The sequence below is a fragment of the Xenopus laevis genome, chromosome 1S (genome assembly GCF_017654675.1).
Source record: "Xenopus laevis strain J_2021 chromosome 1S, Xenopus_laevis_v10.1, whole genome shotgun sequence".
NCBI classification, from domain to species: domain Eukaryota; kingdom Metazoa; phylum Chordata; class Amphibia; order Anura; family Pipidae; genus Xenopus; species Xenopus laevis.
The window spans coordinates 139,254,740-139,273,244 of record NC_054372.1 but is presented as its reverse complement, the minus strand read 5'-3'; the positions used below and the strand labels follow the sequence as shown (position 1 = coordinate 139,273,244).

At 38.7% G+C, this 18,505-nt stretch overlaps 1 protein-coding gene across 1 annotated transcript in view; it reads left to right on the top strand.

The window, feature by feature from the left end:
- The first annotated feature begins 289 nt into the window (after positions 1-289).
- The window catches only part of LOC108707095 (tetratricopeptide repeat protein 28), a 354,710-nt gene continuing 336,494 nt past the window's right edge, over positions 290-18,505 (top strand). Inside the window, exons 1-2 of the mRNA XM_018244049.2 lie at positions 290-320; positions 9,421-9,713. Of these exons, the coding sequence (XP_018099538.1) occupies positions 9,681-9,713 (33 nt within the window). The 5' untranslated portion in view covers positions 290-320; positions 9,421-9,680. The remainder of the gene's footprint in view (positions 321-9,420; positions 9,714-18,505) is intronic.

Genomic DNA, 18,505 nt, shown 5'->3' with positions numbered 1-18,505 from the left:
TAACCCTGTATAGCTAAATGATGAGATCTGATAGAAATATTCTCATATTTGAGACAACTATATTGTACTTCTAAGTTATCAGGGAATGCACTGTCTACAAAATCCCCACAAGAGGTCAGCATTGTTTTAAAAGATGAAATTCCTTGATTGGCTGTGCAGGATTTTGGAAACTATAACTCATTATCAACAATGTTTTTCTCAATTCTTAAAAAATCCTTTTCTTCAAATTTGCTTCCCAGATCCCAACACCAACTCCCTGTGTGTATCTGCACTGATGCAGGGCAGACCTCACATTAACACAGATTCTACTGAGGAGACAGGTAAGGGGTTCCTTATACAGATTTGCATTGAGTAGAAGTTGTAACATTAAGGTGCCAGTGCACAGATACCTATCAATCTGGTAGTACAGTCCCTGCTGGGAGCACAGATTTATTAAGCATAATGTCAGCAATCTAAGCAAAGCAATAAATAAATTAATTCCTACAGAGGAATCTGTCATATGATTATTTCAACTCATAGCTCACAGCAGACAGGGCAGAGCAGAATATGACAGAACAGGGGCAGAGCTAGGGTGTGACATTAGCTGCCAAGGTGCACCCAGATCACTTTGGATCCAGGTTAGCATCATCATTAAAAGGGTTGTTCACCATTAAGTTAACTTTTAGTATGTTATAGGTTGGCCAGTTCTAAGCAACTTTCCAATTGGTCTTTATTATTCAATTTTATATTTTTTTTAATTATTTGCCTTCTTCTTCTGACTCTTTCACGCTTTCAAATGGGGGTCACTGACCCCATCTAAACACTCTGCAAGCTGCCCATCCATTGCTATTCAGACTTTGCATACCTTATATTACTATACACACCTCCCCTAATTATTTACCAGTCTCTTATTCAAATCAGTGCATGGTTGCTAGGGTAATTTGGACCCTAGCAACCAGATTGCTGAAATTGCAAACTGGGGAGCTGCTGAATAAAACTCTAAATAACTCAAAAATGAAAATAAATTGCAAATTGTCTCAGACTATCACCCTCTACATCATACTAAACATTAACTCAAAGGTGAGGTAACTCAAGCCTCATATAGACAAATACAAGAGGTCCCATATCTGGCCAGTCCTATGCTCAATTTTCACCTGATTCATTAAGAATTATATTGCTTCATTATACATTTTACAAAGGGACTAAGTTTTACCTGCAACTTACTAGCTGCTTTCAAAGTAAAACTCCCAAACTTGGACATAGGACTGGCCAGATATGGGATGACTTTGACGTAGTTGGCCAGCTTAAATATATTGCAATATATGGACAAACAATCCCTGTTTTGTTTAAAGGGTAAGGCATTTTTTAGTAGCAGTATGCACAAAATGTCTCTGTCTTAAATATATTGATAATGGGTTGAGTGCAGATGACTCTTGTATTTGTCTATATTTTTTTTTGTGGTCACAGCCTCATTGCACCCCCGCCTAATGGTTTTAAAAATTAGTGGTGAGCACAACTTTCCCTTGTTAATTCAAGCCTCAAAACATCCTGATTCTTTAAAGCCTGATGAGATGACTTTACGCAGGTTACTGGTAAATGCTGTGGGGATCCACCCAAAACCAACAAAAATGGTTAACAGTTACAGTAGTTCCCACCTTCAAATCCAAAACATGGTACCTTTTTCTTATCTGTTTTGAGATAAAGATTGCTGCCCATATATTTGGAACCATGAAACAGGATTTTAGAATGAGAAGTAAGGAATGGAATTGATTTGTCTCTCAACTCTCTCTGTATCTGTTTTTCGCTATATCTTCTTTCTCCACTTTCTATCATGTTGCCCTATCTTAATACAAGACATTAATTTTACTCATGACATAGTTGTAATGGCAGACACGTGCTTGGAATATTGTTACATCAGTTTAGCAAGTTCAATTGTTATAGCTGGTGGGAGCCTTACACTTCCCTTTTTACTCCAATAGGCCCTTTCTGTGTTGTATATCAAAGAGTTTTGAGCCCGGATGAGGTCAATAATGGTGAAACACACATAGGCGGTAGCGTGGAGGCTTCTTGTGAGCAGAATGTAGAATTGTGGTTATCCTTCACACTCAAGCAGCAAAGTGAAACTGGAAAATCCCGACTGACAAGATAATGCAAATTACTAAGCTCTCCTCAGCATCCCATGGATCTGTAATGTAAACAGCTACGAACTGGTAGCAAAGACACTGCTTAATGCTATTTTGGAACGTGTCACAAGCTGAATTTATTGAAACTGTGAAATTCATTCATTTGTCACATTAAGTGACCTCCTATTTATTAAAAGCGATCTATAGAGAGACATTATCTGCGGTAACGTTGCTACAAGTGATTGGTATCAATACTGCTAATATCAGAGCGCTAACATCCCAGCATGTCTTTTCTCTACTGTCTTCTCAGTGTACTGTGTCTTGAATTCAGTGTTTGGGGGTCGTCTGACAAACTCTCTTTGACCTCCTAGACCCAAAAAGAACAACCTTGCTTTAGTCCACAAAATGTTGTGCAATTTCTCTTTAGGCCAGTTAATGTGTTCTTTAGCATAGTTACATAGTTACATAATTAAATTGGGTTGAAATAAGACAAAGTCCATCAAGTTTTACCCCTCCAAATGAAAACCCAGCACACACACCCCTCCCTACTTTCACATAAATTATATATATATATATATATATATCTATATATATCTATATCTATATATATCTATATATATTATATATATATAGATATATATATATATATATATATATATATATATATCCATACCTATACTAACTATAGCGTTTAGTATCACAATAGCCTTTGATATTAGGCAAATTGTACCCCCTTCAGCACATGTCTTTTTTCAACAATGGAACTTTGCTAGGGCTTCACAGGTAACTTTAGATCTTGTTTGCTCTTCCTGGAGCTGGAGTCTTTGCCATGTTGGTTATTCTTCTATCCATTCGAATGGAAGTTTTCTGTTTTCTTCTACGTTTTTCAGGTGTTGGTTGCCATTTTAAATCATTTGAGTAGTGATGGGCGAATTTCTCTCGTTTCGATTTGTCTAAAAGATTTGTGAATTTCCTGTGTCAAATTATTGATATTGTCGGCGGCAGCAATATCAACGCCGGCGACAATTCTGACACGCATTAATACGTCAATGGACACCATTAATTGTCGCTGGTGTCGGAATTGTCGTCGCAATAAAAACAAAATTGAGGGCAGCAAAATTCGCCAGCGGCGAAACACAGAAATTCAATGCTAATTTGCGCCAAATTCATCCATCACTACATTTGAGATCATTTTATCTGAGCAGCCTATAATTTTCTGCACTTCTTTATATGTTGTCCCCTCTCCAATCATTTTTTAAATCAAAGTAAACTGTTCTTCTGAACAATGTCTGCAATGACCTATTTTTCTCAGATTTTCAGACAGAAACGCACTATAATCAGCATGCACAACATTTGCTGCCTTCCTGCCTTCCTTCCTTAAATAAGGGCCGTAATTGACACCTGTTTTTTCACAGAATGAATGACCTCACTAATTGAACTCCACACTGCTATTATTTGGAACAAGCTATTATTGTTTGAACACTGCTATTATTTGGAACACGCCTCAATTAATGATTCAATTACACAGAATCAGCAGCATGCATGTCATGACTGTTGGGTCTGTTGCTTTTCTATTACTCTGTTTGTGTGTGTGTGATCCGTTTTCTGGAAACCATTATCCAGAAAGCTTTAGATTTTAAAAAATGATTTGCGGTTTCTATGTAATAATAAAACTGTGCCGTGTACTTTATCCATTCCTGATATAGTTAATGAAGGCACCGCTTTGTTTTTTAATGATTTTTTAGTAAAAAAAGGTAAGGTATGAGGATATAATCTTCTTCTTACATTGCTTTATGATAATATTAAAGAGAAACAATATGAATACAAAAAAGCAACAATATTGAACACAACAATATGAATACAGCATTCCCCTAACTTGGGCAGAAAAATGTGGTGTTAAGGGAAAAAAAAACATGTTTAATACAAAAATGAATTCCAACAGTAGAGTGCTAGTAAAGTAGCTGTATTTTATTTTGCCTCCATGTTGTACTTTTTCAAAATTGCTTTGTGGGTACCATTTCAGTGTGACAGTGGTACAAAAAAATGAGTGCAGATGACAGACGAATCTTTTGAAACTGACATGGTGTATTCGGATAGCCAAAAATAATAGTTTACCAAATTCAGACCTGGAGGCCACATATACAAGACACGCTGTAATCTCTTCACTTCCATTGTCAGTTAGTGTTGATAATGGCATTAGCTGCAATAAAGTGTTTGTGTTGAATTTCGAAAAGGAATGTTGCAAATTCTGTGCAACCGAAGACAGTAATGTGCCCCCTCAATAAATAACCTTTGCTATGTTAGGGCAGTGATTCAAAATGCAGCGGGACTTAGGAGTAAAGTAGTTCTTTCACTTCGTACCTGTTGGGATCAAGTAATGTTTAGGGAAATCCAATTAGAAAAAGCACCTGGATTTAATGGAGCAAAGAGGGCCTTCCTATTTAGCACCTGAACAAACAGCCATGTTTAGCGTGTCATATAAAAATGACAAAGTGGTTTTCTTTTATTACCCACAGACATTATAATGGGTTTTAATGTACTGTTTACCAGTTATGGATGCCTGGGAATCATATCTCACACAGGTTAGAAGAAAATGTAAGGTACCATTAACACCAGAATATGAAAATGCTTTATACACACCATCCCAGCATCTGAAAATATAAACTATGCTGAAAGGAGCAGTCATGTTTTGTATAATAAGGTCCCCATTGTGTGCTTGTAAGTAGCATTTGATTCATGTTTTATCAGCAAATAAAACTTGTATTCTAAATAACTTATTATTTGTTATACAAGTAGGTTCTGCAACCATTGGGCTGAGGCCAGAATCTGCTCCTCCACTGCTGCTCTGTTGATCAATGTGCCTACACCCAAATACATATAGGTGCAGGTCGAGATCAGCAATGTCGGGCCCCACCCTTATAGACCCTGAACAGAAATCTCATTGTAACCAAGTGGCTTATTTATACAACCTCATTTCCAAAAAAGCTGGGGCCCTATGTAGAAAGCGCTAAATCAAACCCATAAGAGAAATGTTTCCCACATCCAATGCCCATAACATGCCAGAAGTGTCTATTAGCATTAATGACACTATCAGTCCCTCTTATCAGATCCAGTGGATTTATTTTTCTGATTCTACCCTGTCTGACTCCTCATCATCAATCATGTCACTTACACCAAATTAATATTATTAATAAAATAATCACACAGGATACCCCAAAAGAATTCTCTCCATATGACCTCTTTAGTCTATAAAGCTGAGGACACACGATGCACAGGCTCAGCTTCTCTCGGTGAGCATTTTTCCCTCAGGCGGAATGTCTGCCAGCAGACTGAGTGGACATTGGTGTAAAAGTATTAAACTATTAATTTCTGCTCTGACTTCTCAATGTGTCTGCACACAAGCCAACAACGTTCCTGTCAGTACAGAGGAACAGTTGAGCGAATGGAAGCACATTGGCTTCTTTCCACTTGTGGGGTAAAACCCTGGTAGAGAGAAGCTGAGCTAGTGCCTTGTGTGTCCTCAGCATAATAAATACAGCTGCCAGGCTCAGAACCTTGCCAATCCCACTATCTTCCCACTAAGGTATAGCTAATGAGCTAGAGATTTAAAGCAGTTCTCAACTCTGCTCCACCCTACATCTCTGAACTTCTCCAATCACTCACCAAACTGCCCATTATGATCATCTAATGATTCACTCCTCCACTCCCCACTCATTAATTCTTCACATACTAACATTAAAGACTTCACTAGGGCTGCACCACCTTCTCTGGAATTCCCTCCCACATTCCATTTGACTTTCACCCAAACTTTCTGCCTTTAAGTAATCTTTTGAAGTACATTTCTGTAGAGAGGCTTAATGTAATGTAGCCTAGCATTCCTTCAGTATACACTTAAAGGCTAATTTACGACTGCATTTTGTCATTTACAATTTTTGATGCAAATTATATGTGTTTTACCCATAATTTACTTATTTTGGAGCATCATTGAGGCCATGTAGGGAGCTGCCTCTGATAAAACACAATTGCACTTTCATTATGACATAAATTGGGTACAAGTTGCAGCTAAATAATTTGCATTGGGGATGGCATCATTTCTGGCAATCATCATTAAAACACTCTTAGCATATGATTTTCTGGGTGGAAACCTGCTGCATTGACCAAGGAGTCCCGGAATTACCACCACAAGATTGAGGTAGCTCCAGGGGGGTTCCCCAGTTTCAACAAGTGCACATGTGTGTGTATAAGTATGTTCAAAAGCAAGTACCTTGCATCACATGCTCACAGCCTAGTGGTGATTGTAGCTCAGGTGTACTTACATGCATAAGTGTCACTGCCATGTCTCTTCTTATTGCTCTACTGAGCAGGGCCCTCTTTAGTTCATGTATTGGTCAGTATGTAATCTATATGTTTGTATGCGGCTGTGGAATACGTTTGTTATGATTTATAAATGAACCTTATAATTTAATACTTCTTTGAACCCATGCATGACTCAAACAGTGCGTAAAAGATAATTTTTGTAGACACAGAGCAAAATAAAGCAAAGGAGCTGCAAATTGTTGCAGGCTACAACAAGGGCTATCGTAACAAAGGTTCACGTCATCAATTGACTATATTATAGATTTTGAATGTTTAATTTTTAGAAACTTTTCAGTTCGTATTTGGTAATTGGACCTTTGTCTGTCCCTTCCAGTCTCTAATGTAAAATGCTATTTGGTTGCTGTGTGAGGCTCCAATGTTATTGTTACTTTTTAATACTTATCTTTCTATTCAGGCATCTCCTATTCAACTTTCAGACTCTCAATCAAACCACTGCCTGGTAACTGGGGTAAATTGGACCCTAGCAAGGAGCAAAGATGTCCTTTCAAGGGAGATGGGTCCAACCATGAGTGTCAGAGTCCTGCTGAGACAGATAGCAGGAGAATCTAGTAGGGAACATGTGCGGGTGTCTGGGAGTCACCCCTGTTGCCTAAGCCACTTAGTCAAGGGCATAGCCAAACTTAAAAAAAACAAACAAAAAAAAAACATACCTGTAAAAGACAAAGTTGTAGAAGAAAATGCGCCTGATCAATCATTTACTGTAAGTAATAGAGGAGATTGGGTAGAGAGAATATTTGAAGAGACAGGATGTGAAGTAGAAAGGAAAAAAGAAAAGGGGAAGATGTGGGGACGGAAATATATGAACATCACTTTTATTAACTAATTAACTTAAAAGCATTATTTTAAAGAATCGTCTTGCTCAGTTTGCACAGGGAAAAACATGTAAGCTGAGCAAGTGGTCCACTATATTCATTCAAAGCACTCAGCGTGGTCTCACCCTGTTGCTGTTGATGGGTTAGTGATGGGTTAGTGATGAGTTAGTGATGGGTTAGTGATGGGTTAATCAGGTTTCACTGCAGAAAAACCCCCATTGACTCCAGTATATTGTGCTCTGAAAAAGTTGCCACAAAAAGTTACAGTGGAATGAAAAAAAACCACAGCAAAAAAATGAACCATTGACTTCAATGCATTTTGTAAATTTTCCAGCAAAACGGGTCAGATTTGCTTATCACTAAATAGTGACCAGTCAGTCCCGTGGTATATTAAGCTGCCCATAATTGTTTACCTTTGAATTAACTTTTAGTTTGATGTAGAGGGTGATATTTTGAGACAATTTACATTGGTTTCATTTTTTAATTAAATTACTTTTAATTACTAAGTTCTTTAGCTTTGTATTCAGCAGCTCTCCAGATTGCAGTGTAAGCTATCTGGTTGCTAGGATACAAATTACCCTAGCAACCATACATTGATTTGAATAAAAGACTAGGATATGAACAGGAGAGGACCTGATTAGAAAGGTGAGTAATACAAATTAGCAATAACAAAACATTTGCAGCACTACAGAGCATTTATCTTTAGATGGGGTCGGTAAAAAAGTCAAAAGGCAATTAACTCAAAAACTATAAAAAGGGAAAAAATGAAGTTCAATTTAAATATTGCTTAGAGTTAGTCATTCTATAACATACTAAGGGGGTTATTTATCAAAGCCCGAATTTATCTCAATATTTTCTGCTAAAAACTCTGATCAAATCCACTCTGGGTTTTTTGTGCGTAGTTATTACACAATAAATAAATAAATAAATTTGTTTTGTGGGGACAAAAATCAGGTTTTCAAGTTTTTTTCAGATTTTTCATCTGATTCACGATTTTTTCAGATTTTTCACCTGAAAACTCAAAACTTCGGGATATTGCACGAAACCCAGCCCACATCAAAAAATCATTGGGACTTCTGCCATTGGCTTGTATGCAATCTCGACAGGTCTGAGATGCAGAATTTTCAGATTCAAATTTTGCCATCCTCTGGGTTTAATAAATTTCAAAAAATTCATGATTTTTTAAAAGTCTGGTTTTATAAAAAAAATCCAGAATTTTTCATGATTTTTGCATTCGGCGTTTAGTAAATAACCCCTCAGAGTTAACTTAAAGATGAACCACCCCTTTCATTTAAATTTTATCAAATTAGTTCGGTTTAACGAGATCTGGGCCTGAGCTACAGTATGTACTGCCTAGAAATGTGCTGTGTCACCCACAAATGGCCACATTTTGCCTGCACATTCAGGATTTAACTTGGGGGGGGGGGTTAAGGGTCTGTACTGTATGTTCTGACCTCCATGCAGAAACCACATTTTTAAAAAAATATTTACTTTTTCACTGTGGTAAAAATAATAAAACAGCACCTTGTATTTGATGGTAACTAAGCTGCATAAATCCATATTGGTGCCAAAAAATCCTATTAGGTCTATGTAATGTTTCAATGTTTTTTAGTAGACCTAAGCTATGGTGATCTAAATAACAGAAAGACCCCTTATCCAAAAAACTCTAGGTTCCAAGTATTCCAGATAACAGATCACATACCAGTAGAGATGGAGAAGGGGGTTTATTAACAGACTTGATAGAAAACAAATGCAATGTTAACAAGTCATGATCACACTCATGTTAAGCGTGCCATGCCAATTGGGGAATTCATAGGAATACAAACAAATTGCTTAAATGAGGAGAACTGACAGGGCTATGGTGTTAAGTAACTGCCTGAGAGAAAGAAGTTACAGAAAACACAATATCCGTCAAGGCTGGAATAAAGCAAACAAATTGCTTCTGTAGCAAAAAAGTTCTAAATCTAAGCAACAAATAACAGTTTGTGACTACTTTTTGTATCTGTTATAATTGGAGCAGCTTACACACTCACTAATTGTTTGTGAGGGGGGTGGATGGTGCTGTGGGTTTCCTTGTGTATCCCGTAACCAAACTCCAGCAGGGCTGAGCTCATTGTTTGACTTTGCAGGGAAAACTGAAACCTTTCCGCTTTCCCCTCCTCCTCCTCCTCCTCCTCCTTCTTCTTCTTGAAAAAAAAAGTGGAGGGGGAAGAGACTTGGCTACGAGAAAAGGATGTAAAACATGGCAAACTTTTCCTGGGAAATGCTCAGTGCAAAACCTCTATCCGGATCCCTGTGCTAGTGGCAAACACACAGACAGACCGGGGAGGTTTCTAGTGCCTTGCCATGGGCTGTTGTTCCTGTCCTGACAGCACAGTGTGAGGAAACAATGGAGCATCAGGCAGTGAAAAAGAAAGAAAGGGTAAGTTAGAGAAAACTTGCATTTTTTAAAAATAATTGATCTCATGGGGCACAAAGATGAACAGGAAGTGATGCTAAGCTGGCTTGTTTCATTATGAGAGTTGTGCTGCTGCTGAAAGGCTGTGTGACTGGCCACGGTACATAATTAGCGATGGAGTGGAGCAGATACCCAAATATTTTTATACAATGACTACATCCAAACAACCCTGGCTAACAATAACAACAGTAAGAGAGAAGATCGAGGAATCTCCTTGGTTTTGACCACAGTGGGTTCCCAATGGTCCATATTGTGTGCAGGAATGCCCAGTTGGGTCTGCATGATTGCGGAATGGGCTGGGTGTGATTATTTTTCACCTTGTAGTCTGAGATACTTGTAAGATGCTGCAAAATGAAACATATACTGTGATTCATGGTGTAAGGCAAAGAGTTCCATCCTATCTGAGCATCTCTGGGACTTGGTACTGGAACAGTCAATTGTGAGGTCAGGGGGTGAATAGGCCAGAGGGTGTTGCTGTTAATGAGGCTGAGAAAAGATGGGGAGGAAGAGCTCATTGGTAATTAGCAGGGTGTGAATGAAAGGGAAAGCGGGAGATTAGCTCCATTCGAATTCATGTGTAATACAAACAATTAATGGTGTGATGCACACACTCTAAGAGAAAAAGGCTCAAAGTAAAATATTTGCTAGTGAGGTGCCAATCCCAGGATTCCTTTTAGATACATTAGCAGAGACACAACATTTGGAGAAAGGAACCACACACCATGCTGAACTTGTGCAGCTGCCGCCAGTTGGTTTATTATGTGGAACAGCATTCAAACCATTCCAGGGCTGCTGCCCATTTTCAATCACACAACACCCATCACTGTCATATGATCCAAACATGTGACATCATGGCACCCAGAGGTGACAGCATTTTCAGTAAAATATCTACAACATGTAGAAAAGCAGATTAATATGAATAAACACCAATTCTGTTATAACATGTAATGTCATGACTATAAACATAGTTCACATTATTGCAAAAATCCAATATGTACACAGTGATTTGTAGTTCAACTATTTGCAAACAGAGACACCTACACATACCTTTCCATGTACAAACTAGGAGGTGGCATATTTTTACTTTGGTTAATCAATGATTAATGTGAAGAGGTGCATATATTGCACAGGAAAGACTTGGAATGTAACAAGGGCATTGTTTTATGTATACATGTAAATTCTGAATAGACAGATACAATATAATTCACATTTTTAGAATGAGGTTATCAAACAAGCTTTTATTTGGCAGAGACTTGTTTAATGACAGTAATGGAAATGTATATATTCTATGTAGAATGATATAGCAATATCTATATCATTGTTCTAGTGAACCTAAACACATTTTCTTTATAGAAATAGCTGCTGACCTAACTATATGGGATGTTCAGCAAAGGATATCTGAGATTTGCAGTTCAGTTACTTCTGTGCAGGGTCATCACTATGCTGTACATAAAATAATCCTTCTGTTATGGAGCAGACAGGACAATAATTATAAACAAGGGACACTATCAAACATGCAGAGACTCGCAGTGCAATGCTGTAGATAAGGTACAATCCAAAAAATATGTAAACTCAACATCCCATTGTAGGTAAGTAGAAGGGGCAGATTTGTCAAAATTCAAGATTAGAGCTCACCACAGAAAAGTTCACTAATTTCTAATGACTCCTATAGGGGGGGTCTCTATTTGGGTTATTCATTTCAAACTTATATTGGGAAATCCTATCCTTCACAAGTTGTATAGTCTCGCCAACATACCCAAACCGACAAGCGCACTTCAAAAAATGTGCTGAAATGTGTGATAGTTTCCAATGGGGATGGCCTCCCCAATCCTTGGATAATGACAAACATCCCCACAGATAGTATTATTGCAAAGACTGGCAGTTTCTGCACTGAAATGTGGCATTCAGGAGTTTAGACTAAAAATAATAGTTGTAATGCAAACATTAGCTTCTCATGGAAATTATCTTGGAGTAGAAGAAAATGAATTTCCTTATCATTGTTTACTGACTTACCCTCCAACAGTTAGTTGGGATTCTTCTATAAATGTCTCCTTCTGTTAAATTCAGCTTTGTGCAATTTTCCTTATACCTCCTATCAATAATTGTTTTTGGTAAGATCAGTTTTTGGTAATATTTCTGGTTCACATACTATCCTCTTTATACTGGACATCTGCCTAATTAAAAGAGTTTATTTTGTGAATGTGGTTGGTTGGGCTTGTTTACAAATCTCGCTTAATAAAACAAAGACCAGTAAATGTTATTGTTTCATGACAAGAGTTATATGGGTTATTCAGCTTTGGGGTAAGGACACATGGGCAAATTCGGGGAGATTAGTCGCCCCCAGGGCTGCACCGGCCATGAGGCAAGGTGAGAAACTTGCCTCAGGCGGCACAGAGCGGCCAGTGACCAGGGGCAGCAAAAAGCCGCTTCTGGTAACTTTAAGAACCACATTTCCATTTTTTAAAACGAAACTTTGGCTCACTGCGCTAGTGATGCGGCCCCTCCTTGACCCGCTCCAAAGCTACAAGTTAGAAGCAGATAGTGGGAGGTGGGGCATCATTGGGGCTGCTGCCTCAGGCGGCAGCAGCCCCTGAGATGCGCCTGGTCGCCCCAGCGACAAATCACCTCTTCTTCAGGGTGACAATCTCCCCGAACTGCCTTCCCCAGCTATAATGAAAAATTGTCAGCGGGATGGCGATTTTTCATTATAGGCGGCGGGAAGGTAGGGGAAGGCAGTTTAGGGAGATTGTTGTCCCGAAGAAGAGGCAATTTGTCGCCGGGGCGACTAATTTCTGAAGTTGCTTGAAGTTTCCTCATGAGGCAACTTCGGGTGACTTCAGAAAACTGAATTGATACGTATGCCATCCCGCCAGCGTTTTGCATTCATGCCGGTGGGAAGGCATTTCGGGGAGCGAAGATTAATCGATTGCCACCACCCTAAAGATCAATTATAATGCCCTAATCTTTAACTAGTTTAATAATTTTAGCTACATGAAAAACTGGATCATACTACTTTCAAGATCCCTTAAGCCAAATTACCTATTAGAAAGTCTAGCGCTGACGGAACCCATGGCTGAATCATTGTCTGCTAGCTGCTTTTCTAATTGAAACACGGGGGTTGATTGCGTAAAATAAGGGCAAATTCCACCAGCACATTGCTCATAACAACCAATTAGATTTTTACTATTTCTAATAGATTGATTAATCGATTGCCACCACCCTAAAGATCAATTATAATGCCCTAATCTATTAGAAAGTCTAGCGCTGACGGAACCCATGGCTGAATCATTGTCTGCTAGCTGCTTTTCAGGTGATTTTCTTGAAAATGCAATTTTCATGATGTTTACAAAAAATGAAACTTAGCATGATCTTTGTGGCAAACGCTACGCCATAAGTCTGAGTGTAGTTTCTACACTCAAATTGTGCCATAAAGGAAAAAGTTGATACCAAAATTAAAAAATGACAGTCCTCAGCCTGTCCTTTGTATACAATTATGATTTTAATACAATGTAACTCACTAGGGTCCCCCAAGGTCACCACTAAATCCCATTTCAATCCCAGTTACCCCCAAACCCACTGGTTCTGTACCCTCTATTGTTAAACTGGAGGCCCATGAACATGTGCTATGTAGGATGCATTGCCCACGCTATAGAGTTAATTAGACAACAATGTTGTATTGTAAATAAGGTTCTGTGTGCAGCTGGTGCCTTAGGGGAGCAGGGTGAATGTTTATATCCTCTCCTGTATATCTCCATATCAATATAATTTTAAGATCATTATGGGCTTGGCTTGAACACAACACATCTGAAATACTGAGTCTGCCTCACAGTATTTTGAATCAAAGGAAACCGCTGAATGGAACATTATAGGGGCTGCTGAGTTTACTTGTCCTTGATTTATGCAAAATAATGAAACATCAACATATTTTGCAAGGCAAAGTAATTGTAAAAGTAAAAAAGGTTTATTGGTACATGGAGCAAAAGCCTAACATGATTCGTGCCTGATGGGACACTTTTTTTTACTTAAAAAAAAATTGCCTATGAGTAAGTGACCCATCAAGCCAAAAATGAATTAGACCTTTGTGTCCTAATAAACCTTTTTTACTTTTATAATTACTTACTTGCCTACAATATTTAATATTTATTGCCTAACAATATTTATTGAGGTTTCCATATTTTGCATACATTTGCAATAATTTGCCAACAAACTGATGCTTATTGTATTGGATCTCAATTTCAACAATTTGCCCACTTCTTGACATTGTTTTCAGGGCCGGATTTCCGTCAGCGGCGCCATGAGGCTGCTTGGTCCTTTAGCCCACCTTTTTGCCTTCGCACATACGCCCCCACCCCTGCGAGTGCACATATACATGTGCCGGAGCACTAGTGACCTATGTGTGTCCCCAGTGCCGCCCTTAAAATTTTGCAGCCTTAGGCCCGGGCCTTTGTGGCCTCGCCACAAATCTGAGCCTGATTCTTTTACAACCTCTTTTTTTTTTTTTGTGACGACCAAATGATTTTTTATCTTTGTAACTATTTTGTGGCATATGTATGTTAGATAGTTTGTGCAGTTACTAATTGTGCTACATCACACAGCCCATTTCTGTATCTATGGGGCAAATTCTCTAAAGGACAACGCGCCTAACGCTAGCGTAGCGCATTTTCGTTGATTCGCCGATTCAATAACGGACACCGGCGGAACTACGCAAATTCACTGACACGCGCATTTTTCTGAATGCTACCTTTTACGCCAGACTTCCTTTGCCACCTCAGACCAGGCGAAGTGCAATAGAGTAGATAGGGATTGCTTCAAAAAAAGTTAAAAATGTTTCTAAGTCCCAAAAAACGCTGGCTTTTTTTCTTTTTCTATGGATGATAGGCTGAAAAAGATTGAAATTTTTTTGGGGCTACCCTCTTTCCCCCCCCTACATTTCCTAACTCATGGCACCTTAACTATAAAGTGGGTACATGTGTAAGGCAAAATAAAAATTTTATTTGCTGTTTTGAAGGTTTCACAGGCTTGTGTAGTGATGCTACATATACCTCCATTGTAACTTCAATTTGGCGCTGTATGCAAATGAAGCATCGCTAATGTAACTTCGATTTGCTTGGCGAATTAACTCTAGTGCAACTTCACAACCTTACGCTTCCCCTGAGCACAACTTCACATTTTAGTGAATTTGCGTAGTGCTGGCGAAAATACGTCTGGCGAAGTGCGGCGAAGCGGACGCTGGCGCAACTACGAATCTTAGTGAATTTGCCCCTATGTATTAGAACATGTAAGGGTACATTTACTTCTAAGAAAAAGCCCAAAACTCCTATGCAAAAAAACTCAAGTATGCTCCAATGAACAGCCAAAGTGATCGTAACTCATTGCATTAACAAAATAATCATTTTGTCTTTGGACTTACAACACGGTTAGTGATTAATTTTGTGGGGCCAGAGGACACCCCAGGACACACATGATAAAAAATACCAAACAAATGCCATCAGCTATCTGTTCATTGAGAAATGGGAGATATTTCTGTATGGGATCAGCAGTAACTACCAGTAAGGGGACATGGCAAGCTTTTGAGTCTTAGTTTACTTAGTTTGAGTACTTAGTTTACAGGTTTTTATCCAATAGCAGTCTCACCAAGTCTGTATGGTTAGCTGGAAATCTATAGTATCCTATGTATGCTTTGACCACTGTTACGCTCTGATCTGTAGTGTGAAGGGCCTAAATGATGTAAGTCAAAAGGGGTTATGTAATAAAAGGCACTAAGTTTGCCCATGAGCAGTAACCCATTGCTGCTGTGGTTGCCAGGGGGATTTGTACCTGATGCAACTTTAGCCAAATGGACGCAATTGTGTTTGTGTTTTGACGCTAATTAGTACATTTTTACTATAATGAAAGAGATTTTTTGCTTAATTTACTGTGGCCAAATGAGTGGCCCTGCAACTGTATTAACAGGCAAATCATAAAAAAAACACAACAAATACAGAATGAAATAATTGAACTACCCCTCTGACAAAAGCAGATGCCTGTTGTGCATTAGTGTATATTTCCACATTCAGGATGATCAATCCCTTTTTTTGTCAGCTATATTAAGATGTTAAATTAATATTAACTATCCAAATCCCAGAGATGAAAAGGTAAAAGTTATTAGGCGAGAGTGCAGCTAAAGAGAGATTTATAATATGTGGAGAATACAATTACAGTGCCCAACGACTTGGTATGTAACGCATGTTGTCTAGCAACCACTCATTCCACTAGAGGCATCGAGCATTTAATAACAGTTCTTTCACGACCATGTCTTCTATACGCGTCTTTTGTTGGTTTTAATTAAATCAATTAAAGGTTATATTTTAAGGAACATCTATTGGCAATATTTATGATGATACCATAGCAGAATTATGAACTAAGAGAAGAAAGGTAGATCAATAAGGGTAATCGAAGAGTTTGGTTCCATTTTGGATTTTTTTATAGTAAAATCAGAAAGGCAGGGTCAGGCCCCCATGTTTTAGTAACTTTATAAGAACAATGCTGATTAGTAATTGCCTTTTTATTGATGTTATGTGTTAATGCACATTTCTCATCAGTGGAAACAAACCTGAAACACGGGGGTTGATTGCGTAAAATAAGGGCAAATTACACCAGCACATTGCTCATAACAACCAATTAGATTTTTACTATTTCTAATAGATTGATCAAATCTAATATCTGTGGACAACTGCATTATGCTATATATACAGGTAGTGCCTATATTCATAAGCCCTACATAAAAAAATTCTTTCTTCAACAAGCCCAGGTATGTTCTGTATGTTTGCAAGTTTTCCCAAGAACAGATTTGTGCCTATAAATATCACTCAAGTCAGAAACATAAGCAGCCTTATGAATGAAACACAGGTGCTCAGATGCACAGAAATACAGAACATATTCCTGCAACCCACTAATTGTAGCTGCTTCTGGGAATACTGGAAATAATTAGGCTGCTTGGTTCCTCACGAAGTACAGAAGTTACTAGTGAAAAGGAAGGGTTCTTTATACTATTATATTACTCTTCCCTGTACAGAAACTACAAGAATAATTGTGAAATTAATGGTATAGAGAGTATGGTAGATAACAATGTGTAAATATTTCACAAGAGAGAAAATGTATAAAGCACACAAATGAATATAAATGTTGTCAAAACTGTAGGTATTTTGGCATAAAACAAAGCTTCATGTTATATAAGGCTGGTGGCACATGCAACATTCATCACCAATGTATCTGAGCTGCTGGTGAAGCACCCAAAATTGTTGTCTCCCATTCACTTCAAAACAGTAATTAGATTATCTTTGGGCTGCACAGCACCATTGCAGAATCTAGTTGTTTTTTGGGGAGCTGAAATGAGGCAGTACTGGTACAATCAGGCTTTCCTATTTAAGTGATTGTGTCGGGCAGTTTCAGGCATCTTTGTCCCCCACCACATTGTTATTAGGGATGTAGCGAACGTCGGAAAAAAAGTTCGCGAACTTGCGTCAAAAATGCGAACGGTTCGCGAACGTCGCGAACCCCATAGACTTCAATGGGAAGGCGAATTTTAAAAGCTAGAAAAGACATTTCTGGCCAGAAAAATGATTTTAAAGTTGTTTAAAGGGTGCAACGACCTGGACAGTGGCATGCCAGAGGGGGATCAAGGGCAAAAATGTATCGGAAAAATACATTGTTGACACAGCGCTGCGTTTTGTGCTGTAAAGGGCAGAAATCACACTACGTCACTCAGGTGATGTTTCTGGACACGGAATGTGAAAAAGCTCACACAGGCGGCACTTGGTTAAAGACTAGGCAAACAATGCCTGCAAGGGCAACGTATACAGTAGTGGATACGGAATATATTATTGCTGCTGTAAAAACATCACTCAGGTGATGTTTACGGACACGGAATTATTATTGTTATTATTTAGACAGAATGTGAAAAAGCTCACACAGCTAGGTGGCACTTGCATACCTCCCAACTGTCCCTCTTTTGACCACTCAACCCCCTGTCCCTCTTTTGTACTGGAAAGTCCCTCTTTTCTCTGCACTCAACAGCCAGAAAAAACCCAGTTTCTAACTTAATTAGCTTTTGGCAGAGAGCTCAGAACAGCTAACAGGTGCAAATAAGATACTTTGTAACAATTTTGACTCTGGTTGGTGCTGGTAGTGGTGAACTACTAGGAGGAGTAGCACACCAGTCCCTCTTTTCTCTGAACTGAACAGCCAGAAAAAAAACAGTTTCTAACTTAATTAGCTTTTGGCAGAGAGCTCAGAACAACTAACAGGTGCAAATAAGATACTTTGTAACAATTTTGACTCTGGTTGGTGCTGGTAGTGGTGAACTACTAGGAGGAGCAGCACACCAGTCCCACTCCCCAACACAGCTCTTACAGTAGCAAAGTAAAAAAAACAAAAAAGAAAATAAAAGCAGTCCTTACAAGGACTATTGGGTTACAGGCAGCAGTCAGCAGATGAGATCAGAAGAGATCAGTGCCCACAGCAGCTACATACAGAGCACTGCAGTAGAAGGTAGATTACTAGTCAGCAAAGCTAACTAACCTAAACTCACTGTCCCTCAAATCCCTGCAGAGTTCTGTCCCTACAATACAGAGCAGTATCAAGTAGATTACTAGCCAGCAAAGTTACTATCAACTGTCCCTCAAATCACTCAACAGCTCTCCCTACACTAGCTCTTCCAAGCACACACAGGCAGAATGAAAAAACGCTGCAGGGCTTCAGTTTTTTATATGGAAGGG